Here is a 21,911-nt window from a genome sequence, read left to right as displayed (position 1 = left end):
ATTCGCACACATACACACACCCACACAGTGGCAAACACATATAGACACAGGGTAGCGCAACATCCAGCCAAATTGGCGGCGGGCGCAAAACAAACTGAAACCGAAACGTTGTCGAAAAAGTACGCAGGGCAGTCGCTGCATAATTACCGTACACGTACGGAAGGGACGCACACGTACAGTGTGTGTGAGCGGCCTTCCAGTGGTGAGCGAGAGGGCCAGAGCTGGTTGCGGTGTGTGCGAGCGGGATGGCTGCCCCTGGAAGTTCAGCGCTTGCCCCTGCCAGTGGAAGGGCAGTGAGTGCGCGAGGGATGGCTAGCATGCCGTAGTGGTGCCATCCCGTTTGCGCGCAAAGATGGCGTAGCCAGAGCGCTGGCAGCAGCGCAGCAGCAGCAGAAGCAGCGACACAGTCGACAGTTGAAGCTGCGCCAAGGTGTCGTCGCGCGCGGCATCTGAGCTGAGCAACCACCGAGCGACGGCAAACGACAAACGGAACGGAAATATCCCACTCCACTCCACGCGTTGGCGTTGTCGTTGGCGTCGCAGCTGGCGCGGGCAGTGACAGCGGCAGAGAGACAGCGACGACGCTTTTGCTCGCGTGCAGCGCTCGCTATGGTTTCAGTTCGTTTTCGCACGCTGTTCGCAACGAACGGTTCATCTCTCACACACACAAAAACAACAAGCAGCAAAGAGCCAAAGAGACACGCAAGAAGGCAGCGTAACACATTGAGCCGTTCACCGTTCACCATTTACAGTTTACAGTTTACAGTTCAGCGTTGCCTTTGCCCGAACCGAATCGAATCAAAAGCTTAAGAGTGAAAACCGTTGTCCATCGCTTAAGAAAGTTCGATACTAAGTGCGTGTTTTTCTTGCTCTCGTTCGCGTGATCGTGCATATTAGCATATTGTTTTTTATTGTGTCCTAACTGTAACTTTAACTGTGCCGGCAATGACCGTTCTACGAGTGCAATAAGACCCTACTCTCCCCCTCTCCAGAACAGTTGCCGAAACGGTGTGACCAAAAAGAGAGACAAAGAGAAAAGCCGTCGGCAAAATGCAGGCCACCAAAATGCGTACCCCCTTTGCCATCCAGGAGATCCTCGGCCTTGGCGTTGGTGCAGCCGCCTACCAGCAGCAGCAACAGCAACAACAACAACAGCACCAGCAGGTGGCCGCTGCAGCAGCCACGCCCAGCTCCACGGAGGCGCCACTATCGCCGGCCGCCACACCGCCGCCCCGCAATGCCAACACACCAGCCAGCGCCGCCTCAGGCGCCTCTGGACTGCAGCAGCAGCAGCTGCAACAGCAACAACTGCAACAGCAGCAGATCTCCCAGGAGGCGGCCGTGCGGGATTCGCGCTCCCTCTCCCCAGACGTGACACGACTGTCGGCCGCTGCAGCTGCGGCAGCCGCCGCCGCCGCCCACTGCCAGCTGCCCGTCTTCAATCCGGCCAACTTTTACGCGGCCGCTGGCTATGCTGCCGCCGCGGATCCCTCCAATGCGGCGGCTGCCCACCACCACCACATGACCACGCTGGCGGCGGCGGCCTATCTGCGAGGCTTCCTGCCGCCCGGCTTCAGTACGCCGCACGAGTTCCGGGGCCACTTCCAGCAGCATTTTGGAGCCCAATTCGCAGGTGAGTGAGTCTGACTGAGATCTGTTGCACGGCTAATTACGGTGCATCCCATATACATAAGCAGCTATCTGTATGTATTTGTGTATGTGTAACCTGTACCATGCTGTTGCGTCAGAGTCCTCCCTGGGCTTTGAACGGGTGCAGCCAAGTGGCAACCCGGACGGACGGACGGACGGACGAACGGGCGGACGACTGCCCTCCTGTGTCGACGCGTAGGCCCGTGGACTAATAAGCTCAAAGCGTAAAAAGGGGTTGGCAGGCAGGGCTGAGCATTGAAACAATGGAACGGTAAATTAAGCACGAGTGGCAACGCTCAACAAAGCTTATTAATACAAAACACACACACACACACACACATGCAGATGGTTAAGGTTTGGGAGAGGGGAAAGAAGAGCCAGCATTCCATGTCAGCAAAGTGTGAAATCTCGCACACACTTCAATCCATGTCCCCCCCACCGTATTCGCATCCGTGTGAGTGTATCGCTAATTAAGCGCATAATTTCCATTCAAATTAGCGACGAGCAGAAGAAGCCTCCTCCACCTCGGTATAGGGGATAGGGATAGGGATCGTGCATAAAGGAGCCGTCTCATCAGCCATTGAAATGCGATAGCCATGGGGCAGTCCGTTGAACTCATTTCAGCCAATTTTAAATCGCACTTTAGACTTTAGTTCTCTTTGAATATTTTAGTGGGAAATTTACACTCATGAATACCATTTTGGACTCCAGTTTAGTTTATTTTATTGATAATAATGTCAATAGGAAAATTTTCCATTTTTTAATATTTAAGGCCGTGGTCTAAAAACTTAAAAGAATTTTTTAAATCATTTCAATTGATGAAACTTTAACACACGAATCTTCGTTTCGAGTACTTGAAAGTGGATGTATCTCATTGGCGCATATTGGGAACATTCATTATTCTGACGTTGATCCATAAACGGATATTTTTTTGCTACCCCTAAAAATGATTTTCTTTTGCCAAACTGGATTAAAGCTTCATTTATGTAGTTCTGATAAGATCATTCCGCTTGAGATTTGCCATACAAATTCCAATTGGTGCCATAAAAAACAACACTCTGATGAACATTTATTTTTGCATTAGTCTTTTATTGCTTTAAAACTGTTTTTAATCAGAATTCCGAACTTTGCGCAATTTGGGAAATGCTTTTTGCTAGTTCTGGGATACTTTCGTATGGTCTAGTAATAAATTTATGCCATCATATTCTGGTGTTTTATGTGATGTCTTGTACCTCATTGTGATCCTAAGATAGCGCAAAACGTAGAACAAAATTTCTTTGTCCTATAGATCACACAATTTCCATCTGATTCCGTGACAAGATCTACCTTAATGTAGATCTGGTTTGCTTTTCTCCCGTTTGTGCCGCGTCATGGGGCAGATGGCCACGCCCCTGGCTAGAATTTTCAACGCCATCCCTTTCTGGCCAACGGTGTGTGGCGTGCAAGTTCGTGTTTATCTAACCATCCCACTCTCACACCCTCGAGAAGGTACACATGTAGGCCTTCTCACCTACGGGGCAAAGGTGCGAAGCACGAGATACGAGATACAAATGTATCTGAGAGTTACACGCACTTAATTTGTTAAATTTTCACACTTTACATCTGTTTATTTGTTGTTCCGTTGTGTGGTTTCTGTGCCTGCTTTCACTGTTGACCTTTCCGGGAGCTGTTTTTCCAGCCACTTCTGCATTTTTTCCTTCATCTGCTGGCACTTATTCCTTGTCGTATTCTTCTGCTGGCTGTTGGCCCTGGCGTTATTCTTATGCTTCCTTCTAGTTCTTGTTAGTCATGCCCATGACCATCCGTCTATTTGCCGAGGGTCCGTTCGTCTCCGTGTCCGTCTCCGTGTCAGCGTCCGCGTCCGCTCGCACATTGTTTGCACAACAACAGTTGGAGGGCCTCGGGGCCCCTTTTGGCCTGGTTGAGCTGTAAAAAAGGCAACAGACGGACGACAACGTCCTTTTCTGGTTTCTTCTGCCCAGCACCAGGACACAGGCACAGGCACAGGACACGGGGCGTTAGTTTTCGAGGCAAATTGTGTACAAAATAAATCGACTCGAGTGGTTAACCGCAGCAGCAGTAGCACCAGCATCAGCATCCTTTCAATTTCTTTTCTATTCCTTTATGTTGGCTACGGGAAAATTGCTACTTTGCCAGGTTGCCTGTGTGCTCCTGTGCTGATGCTGCTTTTGCACGTTGTTATCCTTAATTTGAGTGGCCATCGAGGAGGACCCCGTCACCTTCCTCTTGCCTGCTGCTCTAGGGCTTCGTTTCTTCTTCTAATAAATATTTACTCGAAAGTCATGCAAGTGCGCAGATCCTTTGGGATACTCATGTACACATGTACACATGTTTGTGTGTATTCCCACATATATAGATCCCTCGCTTCGTATCGCTGTCATCTGCTGCTGTGGCTGCTCTTTTATTGGTGTTTATGTAATGCCCACAAACTATGTTTTTTTCTTCAGCACACATTTCCACACATTTCGAAGTGGCCAACGAAGTGGTCTTTCCCGTCTTTATCTCGCTTCTCAGCACCTCACTTGTGGGCCATTGTTCCCGGGCTCGGGCCCAGTCCCAGTCCCTGAGTCATGGGCAATCCAAAGTGCCAGTGGATTTGACTTAATGGCAAATAATTGCCCACAAATTGTTGGCTCTAATTGGGAGAGCAGTGCCTTGGCTGCAATTCATTCAAAAGTTGACAAAATTAACTAAATAAATCAGATAATTACTTGGGAACATCCTAATGAGTGTAGGGGAATCACATATTCAGCTGACAGATCTTCTTTGCATTCTTAGACCCACTCCCTTGTCGCTGCCACACGCGTGTTCTCTGGCTGAGAACGGATCGCACCAATTTTCGAAGCCAAAAAAGGAAATGAGTGAAAAAATCAATGAAAATAGAAACCTCTAAAAAGTGCAGCAGCAGCAGCGGCATCAGCGATAAGAATCTAGACTACAGACTCTAAAGTGAAGGACAAAGATGTTTTTGCGATATTATTGTGGTATGGGGGGGGGACCGCCGCACTTCCGAAATAATTCCCGTGCACATTTCCTGCCTCTGTGGTGCTCCTGGGGGCCTACCTTATTTTGTTGCCAGACAAAAGGTAATTCGATAGTTTTTCGCACATTTTCCCAAAAACCAAAATACCCACAAAAACTCGATAAAAGTGAGGGAAACGAAACCAAAGTGGAAAGCAAATTGCTACCCGACAAATTGCTATATCAAGTGTTAATTATGTGACAATGAGTAGGCCAAAAGAGCGGAAAAGAACAACCCAAACACGATCACAATCCTCACAGAGAGAGAGTGTGTGGCAGGGGAAGAGAATGAAAATGAGATCCCCATACCCATTATTTTCATAATAATTTTTTAATTGGAAAACTACAAGTTCGGTTTTCAGGAAAAAATTAGAAAACTCTCCTCCGAAAGGCAAACAACCGAAACGAAACGAAACGAAAACAAATACAGAAGTAACAGCTAAATGAAAATGGTAGATAATTTTCCCAAAATATATATTGTACATTTCCAACGAAGTGCAGCCGAAGCAGCAAGTGGCATTCAACCTGCCTCGGGCACTGGCTGTGCATCTCAGAGATGGATGAGATGGAGGGGGTCTGGAGTCTAGAGTCTGGATAAACAGCATGAGAAGAAGAGGTAACCAACACAGAAATTGATGACAACAAGTGGCAGGCATTGAAAGGAGCTGCGAGCTCTGCGACTTTTACCAGCTGCCTTGGCCCACCAATTGCCTTGGCCCGACTGCTGCCTGGCTGCATGATCATCCACAAAATGCAGTCAGCCACTTCAGACTTCAGACTGCAGTTGCACTCGCAATAGTCGCCGTGGTCTTCGTCATTTTCTAGGAAGCACTCGAGTGCGCGGCGTGTAAACAACTTGCACAGATTTTCCAGCCTGCTTTGTCCCTCACTCTCTGTCTCTCGCTCCCTCCCTGTTGATGCCGTGGGCAGAGGACCACGGAGCCACAAGGCTAGTCAGTGTTTTGCCCATAGTCCTCAGTCCTAGCCCTTGGACCATTAAGTGGCTTTGTTCGTCAGTTAATGCGACTCAAGCTCCTCCTCAAGCCCCCCTCCAAAAGCCCCAATCCCCATCTTGAACATTTTCTGCATGATTTTGCAGTTAAGCCGCTGGGCAAACACACAAATCGGGAAAGTGCATTGGACAGCGTGGCGACATGATGGACAAGAGCTTTGCTTTTTATGTTTTTTTTGTTGTTTGCCTTGGAAAATTCCCAAAAGAAAACCCATGGATGGAGCAGGGCAATAACGATGCTGTGAATGGGTGGCTAACAGATTCATTAGAATGTAAGGCTGTGGGCCAGGCCAATAAATCCATTCAGTTGCACAACAAATGACAATCCTCATTGCCTGGTTGGGATTCTTTTGTGAGGATTAGCGAATCATCCTTTAGCGGCTACTCAATGCGGCCATGCCAATCTGTTGGCGGAAATGTTGCGAATTCCATTTCAATTCCCTCGAAGCAATTACCCTGACAACAAATGTTGCCACTCAAAATTTGCCATTAATCGAATCACGAGGTCCAAAGCAGACAGTTCTTGTCTAGGCGCTGGTAGCTGTCCCCCGGGCGCCACTCAAAACATGCACTCACCACTCACACACTTATTTCGCACTCATAGATTCACTACTCGCACTCGCACTGGCATTCGCATTTTGCACTCGCAAACACTCATTCTGCACTCACATTGCGACGTTTTGCGAAGGGGGCTGCGTGCCCAAATTGAATATTAAACGTGTTAATCCATTTTACGGCCACGCAAAGAACCCAAAAGTTAGACCTTGTCCCACACCCCACATCCTACGATAAGAGTCCTGTTTTATTTGCCGATCTTAACGCTAAGAACCCATGCCAGTCCCATGCAATTCCACAGGAGGAAGGAGTGGTGCGAGTGTGAGTGTGGGTGTGGGGTTGTTGCCTCTAAAAGGCGTTTGACTTTTTATTAATTTCCCTGTTGACAGCAATTTGCAACGCTACACGAATTTGTTACCACCAAAAAACACACACAAACACACATCCGAAGACTGAAGGAAGAGGCGGAGGAGGGTCGGTGCTGTTGCGCGGTGGGTGGGTCTGAAGTTTTTCGGCTGTGAAACGTGCGATGAGTGTCGTCGTGTCTCTGTATACGTAAGTGTAACGAAACGGCCGGAAAAACGAAAACTTCCGCATGTGTTGATGGGTTAATAAATATTTGAGCACACACATACACATGCCTGTCTCTCTCTCGCTCCGTGTGTCCCCTTTTATATTTACCGCTATTTCCGCACAGCATTTACAGTGTTGTAAAACGTTGCTGCCAACCGAAATGGACAGACCACAAAAGGGTTGTAGGTTGCAACCGTTTTCTGGTTACGAGTTAGTTGCCCATTTAAATGGAACAACATTTCGACCGTCCGTCCGTCCTGAGAGGCGCCACGGCATACGAGTGGGTGTGGGTGTGGGTGTGTGTGTGCTTTTAGGGGACTGTGGGGGGGAGTTCAGGCGAGTACCGTTTTATGGCCCAATGAATTTTACAAAAGTAAAACATACCATTTCGCTTGGTTTCTGATTCGTTGTATGAGTGTGTGGGGCGTGGGTGCATGGAACAAGGCCTTTAGTGGCATTCCTGGACAGCACACTGAATTTTATCGATAATTCAGTGGCGGCAGGGAGAAAATAAAGAAGCAGTTATTGATGGCCATTCGATAAATGAGTGTAAAAGATGGTCGAATGAGAAATAAAATAAAAGGGGGTACAAAATAAACTCGAAATCGATGCAAAGGCCATAACAAATCTATGGCATATGTATGCAGATGGGCCAGATATACGCATAGATGCATATATCCAATCTATATTTTCCCTTACGCCAAGAAATTCATAATGAATCGTCGATTTTTAGCAGAAATCGATAGCACTTGCACTTAATTATCGCCCCCATCGCGTGAGTGTAATCGAGGGGCGCCCATCGCTGGCTGAATTTCATTAGCTAATAGCCACCTAGGTACCGCCAACAGCCGCACAGCCCCACAGCACCGCAGGGCAACTACAAAACGCAATTGAACGCGAAATAATGTCTAATTATAGAGAAAAAGCAGCAGCAGAAGCAGCAGCAGCACGCGAAACGGGAGAAGGTAGCAGGGCACCTCTCACTCGAGTGCAGGGCATATAAATAAATTAGAGGCGGAAGACGTCAGAGCGAGAGAGAGAGAGTGAGAGAGTGAGAGAGTGAAGCGTTTCGTTCAAAAAGGCGGCTTTTGACAACAACAAAATCGCACTAACTACCCAATTATTTCATTTAAGCTTCACTGCACTCTCTCCGCTCTCGCTCTCGCTCTCGCTCTCTCTCTCTCTCTGTCTGCCTGCCTGCCACTTTTTCCCTTCCCCTGCGCCTCTCTTCTACTAGCAATTGCAGAAAGCCCAAGCAAAATGGTTGAATGGCTCGAAGAAACATCGTATAACAACGAAAATAACAAAGATACCAACAAACAAGAGGAAAATCTCTTGCATCGAGAGGCGACTCCTTTGATACACTTTAAATATTCATCGTTGCCATAAAGCAGCAACACACAAGTAGCTGATAATGGTTAGTTTTAATCTTTAGATATTTTTCAGGCTTTTCTTTGAAAAGAGAATATACGATTTATTTATCGCGAGTCTATGGAACGATCTTATACTTATTAAAACTCAATTTTTAGCTCAGAAATTGCAATTGCGTTGCAAACATCTTGTTAAATTCGTATTACCCTCTGAAAAAGTACACAAAAAGCATAGGAAATCTGCTTCAAAATGGAAATACAACACACAGCAGACTCGTTTTGCTTTTTACAAGCACAACAACTACAGCTACAGCAGTGCCAGCGACAGACCCAGTCCCAGTGCCAGTCCCAGTGCCAGTCCCAGTGGATGAGGCAGTGGCAGTGGCAGCAACAATGAGTCAAGTGGTTGAGTGAGAGAGTGACTGCGGGGGAAGTGGAGCTGGCGAATAAGCAAATTTAAGCACAGCTGAGAAAATCAATGGCAGGAAAATCTTCAGCTAACAAAAGTGAAATTGGAAAATAAGCGTAACACAAAACCCCGCTCCACCCACGTCCGGAAGGGGGCAGAGGAAAGCCCAAGGCAAGCTCCTCTACTGTGACACAACCTCCCACTGCTGCCTCCCTCTCTCTCTCTCTCTCTCCTTTTGAGCACGGTTTTCATTGTCTGATTGTTGCTTTGGGTCCTGCTGCTACCACTTGTACTTGTAGATATAACCAGGAAGGAACTTGCAGTGGTCATAGCAGATCTAAAGATCTTTTCAGATTGTGTGCTTACAGTCATGTTACGCACTGTATTAGTCAGGCATGCAAAACATAGCAACTCCCCCATTCTTTTTCGCTGCGAATCTTAAATGTTTCCCCACCAAAAAACGTTTTAAAGTTGCCAAAGAGAAGAAAGTTTTTAATTTTCCCAAAAAAACTGTCTAACCGTCCCGCTCTCTCGCACGCACACTACCACACGAGTGGGGGGGCAGCGGCAGTCAGCCATTTTGGAAAAACAACGGGACTGCTCTCCGCCTTTTCGTATTTATTTCAATGTAGAATCCAGGGAGCAGCAGCAGCAGCAGCACCCAGGGAGGCGGGGAACAAGAACAGCAACAAAGGGAAATGCGAGCGCAAATCGAGTTAACGAGCTAACTGCGGGGCGTCCCCTTCTCACTCACTCACCCCCAACACGGGCAAACTCAACCACCACCCACAATTTGGGAGACATATCCCGAAAAGCAACCCCCAAACAACAACAACAACAGCAGCAGCAAAAGCAGCAGCAGCAGCCAGAAAGCCAGAAAATAAAAAGACGAAGAAAAAAAGACGCAAGACTGTAGATTGTATAACAACTAACAACTTAACTACCACCCAACCCTCCCATCATCTGAGGACACCACCCGATAACCACCCACACCCACTCCCACACCCGAGCCACCCACTCAGGAGGTACGCTGCCTGCCGCCTGCCGCCTGCCGCTTGCCTCTTGCCATTTTTCTTTTGCCACTTTGCTTCTTCAACTTATTTACGTCTCCATTACAAATAATTGCGCGTCATATTGGCTCGGCTATACTTAGCTCCCACCCGCGCCAGACACAATCCACCCCATGCCCCCGGCCACCCCCACACCTTGGCTGGGAGAGCTGCCAACTCAGGGCAAAATGTTGCCTTGCCTTGGCGCAAATAAATACGCTTTTCATTTGGCAAAAAAAAAAAAAAAAGTTGCCAGGACCACCCACAGAAACCCCACACTGCCCCTGCCACCATGTGGCCCCATTTTGCCTAGACAACCCAAAAGCATCCCATTCCACCCACCGTCCCAGCCGCACAGCTCCTCCTCCATCACCACCACCCCCCCTTCAACGTGTTAGCGTAAGTAGTAAATACGCTCGAGTATTATTAACGTAAATGCAAAATTGCCAATTTCGAGTGTATTTCCTGTCAACAGAAATGTTCTTCTTTTTGCCAGTAGCACTCCTGCCACACCACCCCCTCAAGGTATTCAGCGAAAATAAAATTAAGAGGAAAGTAAAAAAAGAAAAGGAAGAGAGAGAGAGATGAAATCGTAGATGGCATGGGGAGGGCTCGGCTCACTGGCTGGTTGGTTGCCTAGGGTTTCTCCATCGTTCTAGTGCTGGTGGCACCCCAGTGGCCCATTCTCATCTCTACGCAATGCTAGAACATCCAGAACAGCTCCTACCCAGCCGCCACAACACAGAGACACAGAGACACAGACACAGAGATCCATGCCAAGTGGTTGGTGGTGGGCTTTTATTAATATGTCTGGCAATTTCAATTTGACTTTATTGGTAATTTTACATTTCGTCTCTGGGTGGAGGAGGTACTCGGAATGGGGAATTCTTAGATGCGAAGGATGGGTAGTGGAGAGGGGATTGGGTTGGGTTAGGTGGCCATTTATCACAGGGTCTGCAGCAGAACAGAACCTATAAATCAGTCCCTCCGGATGGAGTTCGAACCAGTCTTTTTTTTGCTTGGATATTAAGAATAGAAAACTATCGAGTAGCATCGATCTCTGCACACTCACCGATAGATTGCTTTATGGAAATGTGTTAGACACTTCATGGGTGAGCCTGCCTTTATCCATTTTGCAAAGCCATTAGCCGCAGCGATAAATTGGCATATTAATATCGTGACCGCTTCGATTGGCAGTTAATGAAATTCATGGAATGCCGCACAAAACAAAAGCCATTCGATCAAAATATTGCTTAATTGAACAATTAAGCAATGAACAAAGGAGCTACCGAAGTGGCCCAGGACAAAGGCAGGACACAAAGCAGTCGATGGGCAGGAGGCCAATGCACGTATTTATTTCACTTGAGGAGCAGACAGACCCCCGGCCAAAGCAGAACTATATGTACAATACATATCAAATGAATTTAGGCGGAAAACGAGCGGGGAAAACTGGCTGAAAATGGATATGGAAGAGGGCAGAGCAAATGCAAAGGCAAGGGCCGAGTGCAGAGGGTAAACGAAGACGGAGGCGGTGGCGGAGGCTGCTGCTGGCCACAACATATCGCATGACAGAGAATCAAGGAACTGCCAGGCACCGCTCCGATTGACTGACCCAGCGACCAGACCGGACTGGGCCGCACCAAATCAAATTAGTTGATGAACCGAGTCGAGCGCTGAACGGGAGACGGCGCATGGATGGGAGACGACATCGATAGCTGGCCAAAGTGGCTAACCACTCGCTCGCATCTATAGAAAGTATCTATACATATGTACATGTACATGTATATACAATTTACTGTTCATCATTGTTGCTATTTATAAGTATGGTCTGGTAGTGCTTTTAAAGCATTTTAGCCCAGGGCTCGCTCGTTGTGTGTGGGTTGGGATGGACATTGGTCAGCTGTCGCTGCCCACTCCCCGGCTAATTGTTAACTGATGTGTGTCTAATTATGCCGCCAAAGTGGCCAGGCAATAACAGCCTCTCACAGAACACAGAACACAGAACACACAACACACATACAAATATATGTAGATACCATCGAAAGAATGCTCTCGGACGAGTATGTGTGCAAATATGAGTGGTTTCTAGGAGGTGGTTTGTTCATTGCTGGTTGCCTAATTCAATGGAAAGTTGAACAGTTTCGCTAGTATAATCTGTAAATGTTGAAGAGAGCATTCAAACCAGACAATAGATCGTTTCCATTATGGGCCAATAAGTTGTTTAAGAGAATATTTCGAAAGATTCGACTGTAGGGACTCACAATTATGCAAATTGGGAATGAAGTGGCAGAGAATGAAGAGATTTGAATCACTGTGGATAAGTCTTTGTTCAGTGTAAAGACTCACAACTAAGGAATTAATATCTAATCTTAATAATTGCTTTAACTTCTACACGAAATCACATACATAAATAAAATATATCTAGCCCTTCAATTTCCTTACATTAAAACCAAAATGTTTTCTCTATGAGAGATCAATGCTTATTTAGGGACTTCCTAGCATCCCATTAACCGAACAACTGGCAGGGATAATCATAGATAATTTGGTCAGCCCGATAAGTGTGTGGCCGGAAACCGATTTTGGCCATGGAAAGAAAAGTGAGACGCGCACAATCGTCACCAGCATCATCAATGTGGATCGGGGGCATTGTGCGGTCGGGGATCACAATAGAACGCCCTTTGCGACACGCCTAAGCCGATTCCCGTTTAATTTGAGACGGGGGTAGAAAAAAAGGGCTAAACCACTTAACACCCTAACACCCTAATTGTCAAAACAAAGCCGACGAAGCCGACGCCGAGGCCGAGACCTCCTTTCAGCGTCTCCGTATGCGTCTCCTCCTTTTCGTTTTCCTTTCCTGTCTGCCAAAAGAAAATATTTGGCTGTGTGGTGGCTGTTCTCTTTCTCTTTCCCATTTCCATTTCCATTTTCTGGGAATGCCATGAAAGCAGAAGGAGAGAGAAGGAGGACGACATGCGCTTAACCCTTCGCTGGCTGACATTTGAATAAAAATCCAGGCAACTTGTCAAAATCTGCACGAATGAGTTGAATGTTGAATGAGAGTCGGTCATGGGGCATGGAACAATTTTCCAGCTGCTGCCGCCTGACACGGTTATCGTGTGCGAAAAATCAGGGAATCACAGGGCATTAAATCGGGAGTGCAGGAGTGCTGGAGTGCGAAAGGATTCGGCTCGAATATCTCCTGGGTGCTGTGTCCTCGGTCCTCGGTCCTAGGTCTGCGGCGGCATTGCCATTGTCCTCCGCTCAAAGGGAAATGGAAATGGGATTTGTGGCAGGGCAGACATGCCTCAACATCTACATCTACATCGACAACGACAACGACAACGACATGTGTAGTGCAAGCGCCAGGAATGCCACTCAACTAATCCTCCCCTCTTGTCTCTCTCCTTTCTTTGCAGAACATGCGGCCGCACGTGGTCAGGAGTACGCCAGCAGCCTGGCCAACGCCAGCGGAGATGAGCAGTCGCCCAGCAAGGCTGGCGGCAGTGCAGGCTCGGGCTCCGCCCCGGGCAACGGCAGCAGCGGCAACAGCAACGGGCATCTGGGCTCACCGCCCAGCAGCAATGGGCCTGGTGGGGAGGCCGCCCGTGGCAACTCCGCAGGATCAGGCGGCTCCGGATCGGCCCTGGCCAGCGCCTCTGCCTCGGCTGCTGTGGCATCCTCAGGCAGTCGCTCCTCGCCCGCCAGTGGCGGCGGCGGCACTGCCCATCACCATGCCGCCTTGGCGGCCCATCAGCATGCGGCAGCCGCTGCCGCTGCGGCCCATCACCATGCCGCTGCTGCTGCCGCCGCTCACCATGCCCACCACGCCCATTCTGCACATCACGGTCACCCCCACTTGCATGCCCATGCCGCCCATCATGCAGACGCAGCCGCCTTCCTGGGCGCGGCCGGAGGAGCTGGCGGCAATCCCAATAGTCTTCTGGCCGGCCATGGCGGCGATGTCCTGGTAGGACCCGGTGGCACCGGACCCGGTGGCAAAAAGAAGAACAAACGCCGACACGGCCGCACCATCTTCACCAGCAGCCAGCTGGAGGAGCTGGAGAAGGCCTTCAAGGACGCCCACTATCCGGATGTGAGTGCCCGAGAGCTGCTCTCCATGAAAACCGGCCTCGCCGAGGATCGTATACAGGTAAGAGTCGGCAACCTTTAAGACATAGACTCGTCTAACATGCGATCTGTGGACAATTTAAGGCTTAACCCCCGCTGCAGCACTCAACAATGTACCCCAAGCCTCCTAGAATTCCTTTGATGCACATTCATATATGGTACATATGTATCCCCTAGCGTGAAATCAAGCTCTCCAGTCAGGAGGGGGGGGGGTCTGGGCTTCCTTTTGGAGTCACGTAGCCTTGCAGTCCGTCGTCTGATTGTGGATTCTCTGACTTTAATGGGCCCCTGTTGGTTGAGAGGATTTATAACCGTTTGACGGGGGAGAACTTTTATGGGTGCGCCATCGTAAAGATTCATTGAAAGCTTCGATTTCTGGCAGGATGGGGGACTACGGGTGCCGCAATGGGAATGGGACGCTGATTCGGTGTCAGAATGGAGAGACCTGCCCACTTGGCAAGTGTTGCCACACTTGTGGGGCCGCCATAATGAGGCCTCCGCTGATTACATAATTACGAGTGCACACAATTGCAATTGCAACAGAAACAGAAACAAAAAAAAAATCCAAAAAAACGAAAACACAAATGTGGAAATGAAGTAAGAAAACGTGGCAAGCGGCACTCGCCGACACTCCAAAAAAAAATGCGAAGAGCACGAGACGAGACGAGAGCATAACAATTGCAAAATGTATAAATTGGAAGGCGGGTCGGCAACTAAAACAAAGCGATCGGCAGTCAAAGAGAAAACAGCAGCCAGAGTCAGAACTAAATAAAAGTGAGAAGAGCATTCATTACCTTCTTATTACACCTCTAATTCCACACAAAATGGCACACAATTTCTTTCTTAGAGCTGTAGGATCCCATTCAGGTGGAAAAAACTGTACTTTGAAGATAGTTTGAAAAGAATTTAACATTTTTTAGGTATGTGTCCTCAAAAATATGAACATTCCTCGATAATATCGATTGCAGACTGGCTTGGCTTGGCTTTCCGAGTAAATTTTACAAAATATTATTTAAAAAGTGATCCAATTGTGTGAATAATTTAATTGAAGAGAAACGGCGATAGAAATAAAAGCAGAAACACCACAAGGGAAAAGCAGAAATATAAATACAAACACTCAAAACGAGATGAACGTGGAATAGAGTCGTTCAATTGTAGAAAAATATTCTTTGAGAGCTGTTCTACAGCCACTTAGATACGCAAATTGTTGTTCCTTCCTCTCTCACTCGTGGCATTGCAACACGATTATTAATCTGTCATGCAATACGATTAATCTTCCATTCCAATAAATAGAGCTTTTGCCCTTCGATCATCTACCATTTTGAGCTGCCTCCCTTCCAGTTGTTGCATAACTCCCGCTATTTCAATATGCACTTCAGAAGCCGCAAGATGGCGCTTGCACAGGGGCATTGTGTGCGTGTGTGCATGTGTGTGTGAGTGCATCTCGTGGGGTACGTGAGTGCCTGTGTGTGAGTGTGAGTGTGTGTGTGTGTGTTAATGTGCAGAAATCAAATTAACAAGCACAATTGGCTGAAAAGTGAAAAGTAAAAAATGAAGTAGAAGCAGTAAAACGCACAAAATAATTCAAAAGCACTCACTCTCGCACTCTCCGCACACACACACTCTATCTCTTTCTCTCACACACACACTCACACACACTTCAATTAAGTGCAAATATGGCGCAGCAGCGCAGTCGGCTCACAGCTTGAAAAAAGCAGAGCAATGGGTGAGCCGAGGCAATGTCGTCGGCGGGTCGGCGGGGCGGCGGGCGGTCTGAGGTCTCTCTTGGTGCCGAGGCGAGGCAATCATTAGCACCACGATAAGAGGACGAGGACAAAGATGATGCTCGATGGTGGAGGAGGAGGAGAAGGAGTGAGGAGCAGGACTGCGGCTGTGGCTGTGGCCTGTCGTCGGCAGCCATGCAAATTCGTTGAGACAAGAACAACGGCAACGAACGAACGGCTACTCGTGTACAAATCGAAGCCACCATTAAAAGTTTTCTCTCTTTCGCTCTCTCGCGCTGCCTTCGCTTCGCTTCCACCTTTGCCTCCTTCTCCACACCCGCTGATTGTTTTCTGCGTGTGTTTTTTTGCCTGCCGTTTTTAATTGCATTCCATTTTGTGTGCGTTTCGTCGTGCATTGTGTGCTGTATGTGTGTGTGCGTGTGTTGTGCATTCTCTCCCCCTCGTGGGCCCCTGTCCCTGCTCCGCTGTGCTCTGCTTCTCTGCCAGACAAGCCGCAAAGAAGAGAAAGAGAAAGAAACATGGCTGGCAAAAACATGTTTTCGGCTCTCCCGCTCTTCCACAAAGACCCAATACCAAAGCTCGCTCTCTGCTTCTGTCTCTCTCTACCTCTTCTTTACGGTCGGTTGGCTGCTCTGCCAAAAATGTTGCTACTGTCAAAAGTCAACGACCAGGCGACAAAGGCGTCGCTAGCGAAACGTTTCGCATGGCCCCAAGGCAATCACTGACTGAAATTGGCTTCCAAGCGGGGCCATACAATGCCCTAAGAGAGTCCATCGGATATTTTGTATAATAGATGCGGGACTAGAGATCGATGCTGACCGATATGTCGCCTGTGTGAGTGTTTGACGTGTGCAACAAGGACAAAGCTAGAAGCTCCAACTTTCTTGCATTGTTTCCTTGCGAATTGTGCAATTGGCTTTGCCTTCTCCTCCTTGGCGGGGCTTTGTGCGCAGATGGTATCCGTATACTCCTTTGCAAGAGGGTATAATGGTTGTAGGCAGATGCAATGCAGAATGTGCAGCATTCACACTGATACATACTATTCATTAATGCTTCAATAAAGAAGGCTTCATATTTCTAGACCAATTCAGAACACAGCTTCCTTAAGAGAAATATGTACATAGCTCTTCAAGGGTATTGCTCATGTCCTAAGTGAGCGAATGAGGTACATACAATACATTGAAAAGGCGGCAGAAAAGGGAACACAAACGAACCGCAAAAAACGGCATTCGGCTGTCCATTTCAAGACTGAACTGGGGACAACCTGCTGCTTGGGGTGCTGCTCGAAGGCTCGCTTTGTGCATAAAGCAATCAAATTAAGACAATGAAAAGTGCACTTTTTTTGTGTGGTAAATGCATTAAATGCACAATTCCAATTGCACTCCACCGCATGTTCCGATTGTTCCAATTTGCCCAAAAAGTTGCACAAAAACTGCCACATTCTGCGAAAAGCACAAAAGAAACTTCCAAAGGGAATCGCTGCACTTGCACTTGAGAGAGTTGCAAAAACCTACTGCTAGAACCTCGAGCATCATTGAGTCCTAAGCTTAAGTTCTGGCAGTGGTCATAAGATGAATATCAATACTCCATAAGGCAGTACCAGGAGCACCCATTTAAAAAGCCAACAAACAGCTTTCGATTATATTAATTCCGGTTATCCTTGAGTCGCTTTTCGTTCTCTCATTGGAAATTATACCATAAAATTGAGAGCAAACACATCAAGTGTTGTCGTAAGGGAATTCATTGAAATTCAAATGAAACATTGGAAAAGATCGATGCAGCGATCACCTTTTTACGCTTGAAAACATTATAATAATTATAGATTTTATGAAGCAAAGGCAATTAGAAATAGAATACATAGAATAATAGTATAGAACAGCAATTCAAATATTCCCTTTTCAAACGTCCCTTATGGCTTTTAGCTCTCAGCGATTTTCAAAGGATTGAAAGGATAGAATACATAGAATAATAGTATAGAACAGCAATTCAAATATTCCCTTTTCAAACGTCCCTTATGGCTTTTAGCTCTCAGCGATTTTCAAAGGATTGCCAAAAACGTTTCAAAATTGTTTTTCTCGTGGAAATTACATGAGGATTACACGCAATCGAGCCATGCAACAAATTGTTCGCATCATAGTTTTTCTGTTTTGGTTTTTGCATAATTCTGTTGCTGCATTAATTATACACTTTGGCGCTCCTCTCTCTCCTTTTTCTCCTGCGCTTTTAATGAGCTGTTAATATTAACGCGCATACACAAAGAAGGTGGATAAAAAAAAGTGGAATTAAAAATGATTATGCATAATTATGTAATTAACATTTAAACAAAAGAGGTTATGGCTGGAAACAAAAGCATTTAACAAATTGCTATTTGCATTTTTCTCCCACTCTCCCCACTCCCCACTCCCCTCGTTTCCCCTCACTCTCTGTCCCGTTCGTCTCTCGCAGCGCCGTGTCGCAGGTTTTAAGCATTTTTCGTCTATTCCCCCGTGGAACCGTGGCTACAAATAGAAAGGAAAGCTTATATGCATAATAGCCATACCCTAACCAGATCCGTTGTTCCAATTTGTGAATCATCCACGTCAGCTGTGATGCTCTCTGCCAGGGTATAATAGTAGCGCCAAACTCTCAGAACTAGGCGCATTTTAGAAAGTCATTTATCAACGCATTAGCAACACTGATTGAGTCTACCGCTACCCTGCGCCCTCTCGCTGACTCTCGCTCACGCGCTCTGCCTCTCCCTCTCTCAAATAGATAACACTGGCTTTCGCCAGCTGTCTCCCTCTTACACAGAAAACACCCTGGGGATGGGGAAGTGGCGGGTGTTAAGTGTTGTCAACTCAAGCAGATTTAATTTGCCATGTTTTTGCTTTGCTTTTTGTTGCTGTTGTTGTTGCTGTTGGTGTTGCTATTGCTGTTGTTGCAAGTGCAACAATAAACAAGGCAAACAACTGTAAATGCAAATGTTGACATCACACCAAGTGGTGCGTGGAGACGGGGACGTGGACGCGGACCCGGTCGAGGCCGCGTGGCGCACAAATTTAAAGTGATTTCCACAATTTGATGGTCCCTGGAGAATTGCGGCACATGTTGCAGGAGCAGTGGCAGTGGCACAGGGCAACCCTGGGAAAAGCAGAGCCCAAAATGAAGTTGAACTTTTCACAACAGCAGATTAAGTTGTCCCCCGGGAGGACAAGGAAATAAGGAGACAAGGACAGACCACTTTCCGTGCAAGTTGTCTGTGAAATTGAAAATTGACCGTTTAATGTTGCCGCACACGGCCACGGCCACGGCTACGGCTGGCAACATTTTTGCTTGGCTTGTCTCGTGCCACTAATAAGTACTTGAAATGGGAAGCGCGGGGGCGAGACGGATGCGTGACAAGTGCTGTCTGCTCGGGCACAGCCTCAGCCTCAGCCTCATCCTCATCCTCAGCCCCATCCTTCGCAGACATGCCAACTCCACCCAGTTTTCGTTCTACCGTTAATTTAATTAGTTTTTGGTCGCTTTGCTGGTCGTGTCGTGTGCCGCCGCCCTAATCGTACGCCTTTTGTCCTTGTCGTGACCCTGTCACGAGTCGCGCTCTCTCTCTCTCCGCTGCTTTTGCTGCCACTTTTTGTGTAGACTGTACACGGGGCGGACCAACCGTGGAAGGGATAATCCCAAGCAATATCCGTACAGTGTTTCCGATAATCTAATGGGCAAAAATAGGCCAAGGCAAAACAGTTGGGAATCAATTCAAGTGCCCTAAACGGCGAACATTTCGTTTATTTGGTTGCTTGGTGGAGGGACAGGATATAGTTTCAGCAGAGAGAACTGCACTTGTGTACATTTGCATATTTCTTGAGTGAGATTTCCTAAGCTCGGGGTTGAGCATGCAGCAGGAGAAATTTCTCTGCAAAGTTTTCGTTTTGCACAAGGGTATCCTGCATTTATTTCTCAACGCATTTTATACGAAATCTGAAATCGAAACTTTGCTTTACTTTGCCAAAAGTGTTGGAACTCCATCATTATTTTGGGGTTTAATTAAAATGTGTTAAAATTTGTATTTCTTCGTCGACTCCTGGATTCGTGTTTCGGGGGCAGTTATACAAACGTAATTATTGAGCTACGGGCAGTCAGAAAGAATGGAAGGACTGTAGCTGCTTGCCACACAGCAGCCTTTTCATGCTTTTGGCCCCCGTGTTCAATCCCTTTGACCCACTTCTGTGTCCGATTCCACTCCATTTCCCCAGACAGAGGCGAGATGTGTGCATTTTTAATTGCATATTGAGTTGCACTCTCCATTCCCCCCATAACCTGTAGCCTATAACCGAATGAGTAACCTTCAACTGATCCATTTCTCACCCCTTGTGTTGCAGGTCTGGTACCAGAACCGGCGGGCCAAGTGGCGCAAGACGGAGAAGTGCTGGGGCCACAGCACAAAGATGGCCGAGTACGGCCTATATGGGGCGATGGTGCGCCACTCGCTGCCGCTGCCGGAGACAATCATCAAGTCGGCGAAGGAGGACGAGTCGGTGGCCCCCTGGCTGCTGGGGATGCACAAGAAGTCGCTGGAGGCCGCCGAGCTGCTGAAGAGCGACGAGAGCGACCGGGAGACGCCCACTTCGGACGACACCAACACCAGCTACTCGGCTGGCAGCACCCACAACTCGCCCATCTCCAGCTTCTCCATCTCACGGCTCCTCTTCGACGCCCCGCCGCCCGCCACGGGCAAGCCGAGCAAGCACCATGCCCACGCCCACGCGCAGGCCCAAGCCCACATCGCGGCTGCCAATGCGGCGGCCGCCGCAGCCGCTGCCGCCCATCATCACCATCATCACCACCACCATGGTGGGGAGGCAGCCGCCGCCGCCGCTGCTGCCGCTGCCATGCACGCGGGCATGGCCCAGCAGCACCACCACGCACACGCCCACTCCCAGCCGCACCACGCACAGCCGACCGGAGCATCCGGCACGGGCGCCGGGGGCCAGCACCAGCACCACCCGTACAACCAGCAGCAGCACCTGCACCACCTGCAGCAGCTGCAGCAGCAACAGCAGCAGCACCACCAACAGCAGCAGCAGCAGCTGGCCGAGCGGGAAAGGGAGAGGGAGCGCGAGCGCGAACGGGAGCGGGAGCGGGAGCGCCAGCAACAGCAGGCGGTGCAGCACGCCATGCACATGCACCACCACGGCCCCGCCGGCTATGCTGAGGCAGCCGTGGCCGCCGCCGCCGCTGCTGCTGCTGTGGCAGCCGCTGCCAATGCCAGGAACGCGGCCGCTGCAGCCGCCGCATCCGCGGCCGTGACCGTTGCCGAGTCGGAGGAGGAGCCGGACGAGGACGAGGAGATGGACAAGGATTGCGACGCGGAGATCGAGGGCGACATGGAGGTCGCTGGCGATGCGGACGGGGATGTCGATGGCGATGGCGAGATCGACATATGTGACGACCACGACGACGAGGTGCACATGCACGAGCAGCTGCTGCTGAAGGTCAAGCAGGAGCAGGCCGCGGGCGGCTCCTCCAGATGAAACATGTACATCGATGTGTTGTTCTAATTCTCAAACAACGAACAACGAAGCGCAATGGGAACGCCCCGGGTGACTCCGGGCGTGGCAATGAACCCTTTTCTAAGCATAATCTAATGACATTACTCATAAACTTAAACGTAAATCAAACGGAACAAAAACATTTTTTTTCATAGACCTAAGAAGCAAGCACCCATACAGAAATACGAGTTAATCGTACGATCGTATATGCATAGATACTACTATAGTACCATATTCAATGGCATTTTTTTTGCCCTTTTTTTCGAGAGTGTAAATATTTAAGTATTAAATTATTGGAGAACGAACGAACCCCAGAACCCATTCGCAGCGATTTGCAAAATTTCTAAAATACGCTAAATGTGATTTAATTTAGTTATCGATTCTGAACAAGGCTTTTTATCGTTTAAGATCTTTTTTTTTATCATCGAAAACTAAGTTAAAAATATAACCAATTTTTTTTGTATCGCATCCTTCCTGTAAAAATTGTAAATAAGCAAACCTCTTCGCCATGCAGCGGATATCCACTTTAAATGGGCGATGCATATCCCCAAGGAAAACCTTAAGCCCTGCTCCATATTTCCTTGTGTTGCTTGTATCACAGATTAGAGGTTAGAGAACACATAGATAGAAGCGTATAACTTTCTGCGAGAAAGTCTATTTGTTCTTTTAACTTTTGTTTAATGCATATTTGAAATCAAGCAAGTATTCTCGGACATTCTGTAAATACGAGTCCTAAATCTCTGATCTGATCATGCAACACCAGCTTGAGAACCCTCCTTTCAGCTCTTACTTTATCCTTTGCATTCTCTTAATCCAAACATTTTATTGGGCATTTTGTGAAGCCAGAAGA

At 48.0% G+C, this 21,911-nt stretch overlaps 1 protein-coding gene across 1 annotated transcript; it reads left to right on the top strand.

The window, feature by feature from the left end:
* Positions 1-438: 438 nt before the first annotated feature.
* Positions 439-21,911, top strand: LOC117902569 (protein Teyrha-meyrha). Its single transcript, XM_034814019.1, has 3 exons — positions 439-1,633; positions 13,077-13,810; positions 19,892-21,911. Exons 1-3 carry the CDS (start codon positions 1,051-1,053, stop codon positions 21,041-21,043), a joined length of 2,469 nt encoding a protein of 822 aa, XP_034669910.1. The 5' UTR covers positions 439-1,050; the 3' UTR covers positions 21,044-21,911.

The sequence above is a fragment of the Drosophila subobscura genome, chromosome A (assembly GCF_008121235.1).
Source record: "Drosophila subobscura isolate 14011-0131.10 chromosome A, UCBerk_Dsub_1.0, whole genome shotgun sequence".
Classification (NCBI taxonomy): domain Eukaryota; kingdom Metazoa; phylum Arthropoda; class Insecta; order Diptera; family Drosophilidae; genus Drosophila; species Drosophila subobscura.
The sequence above is the reverse complement of the archived record's forward strand: the minus strand, read 5'-3'. Positions and strand labels throughout refer to the sequence as shown.

Excerpts from the sequence above, each read along its gene's own strand:
- LOC117902569 (XM_034814019.1), top strand. The coding sequence starts at position 1,051 with ATGCAGGCCACCAAAATGCGTACCCCCTTTGCCATCCAGGAGATCCTC. Across the intron at positions 1,634-13,076 it reads TTTTGGAGCCCAATTCGCAG|AACATGCGGCCGCACGTGGT; the intron begins GTGAGTGAGTCT and ends CTTTCTTTGCAG. Across the intron at positions 13,811-19,891 it reads TCGCCGAGGATCGTATACAG|GTCTGGTACCAGAACCGGCG; the intron begins GTAAGAGTCGGC and ends CTTGTGTTGCAG.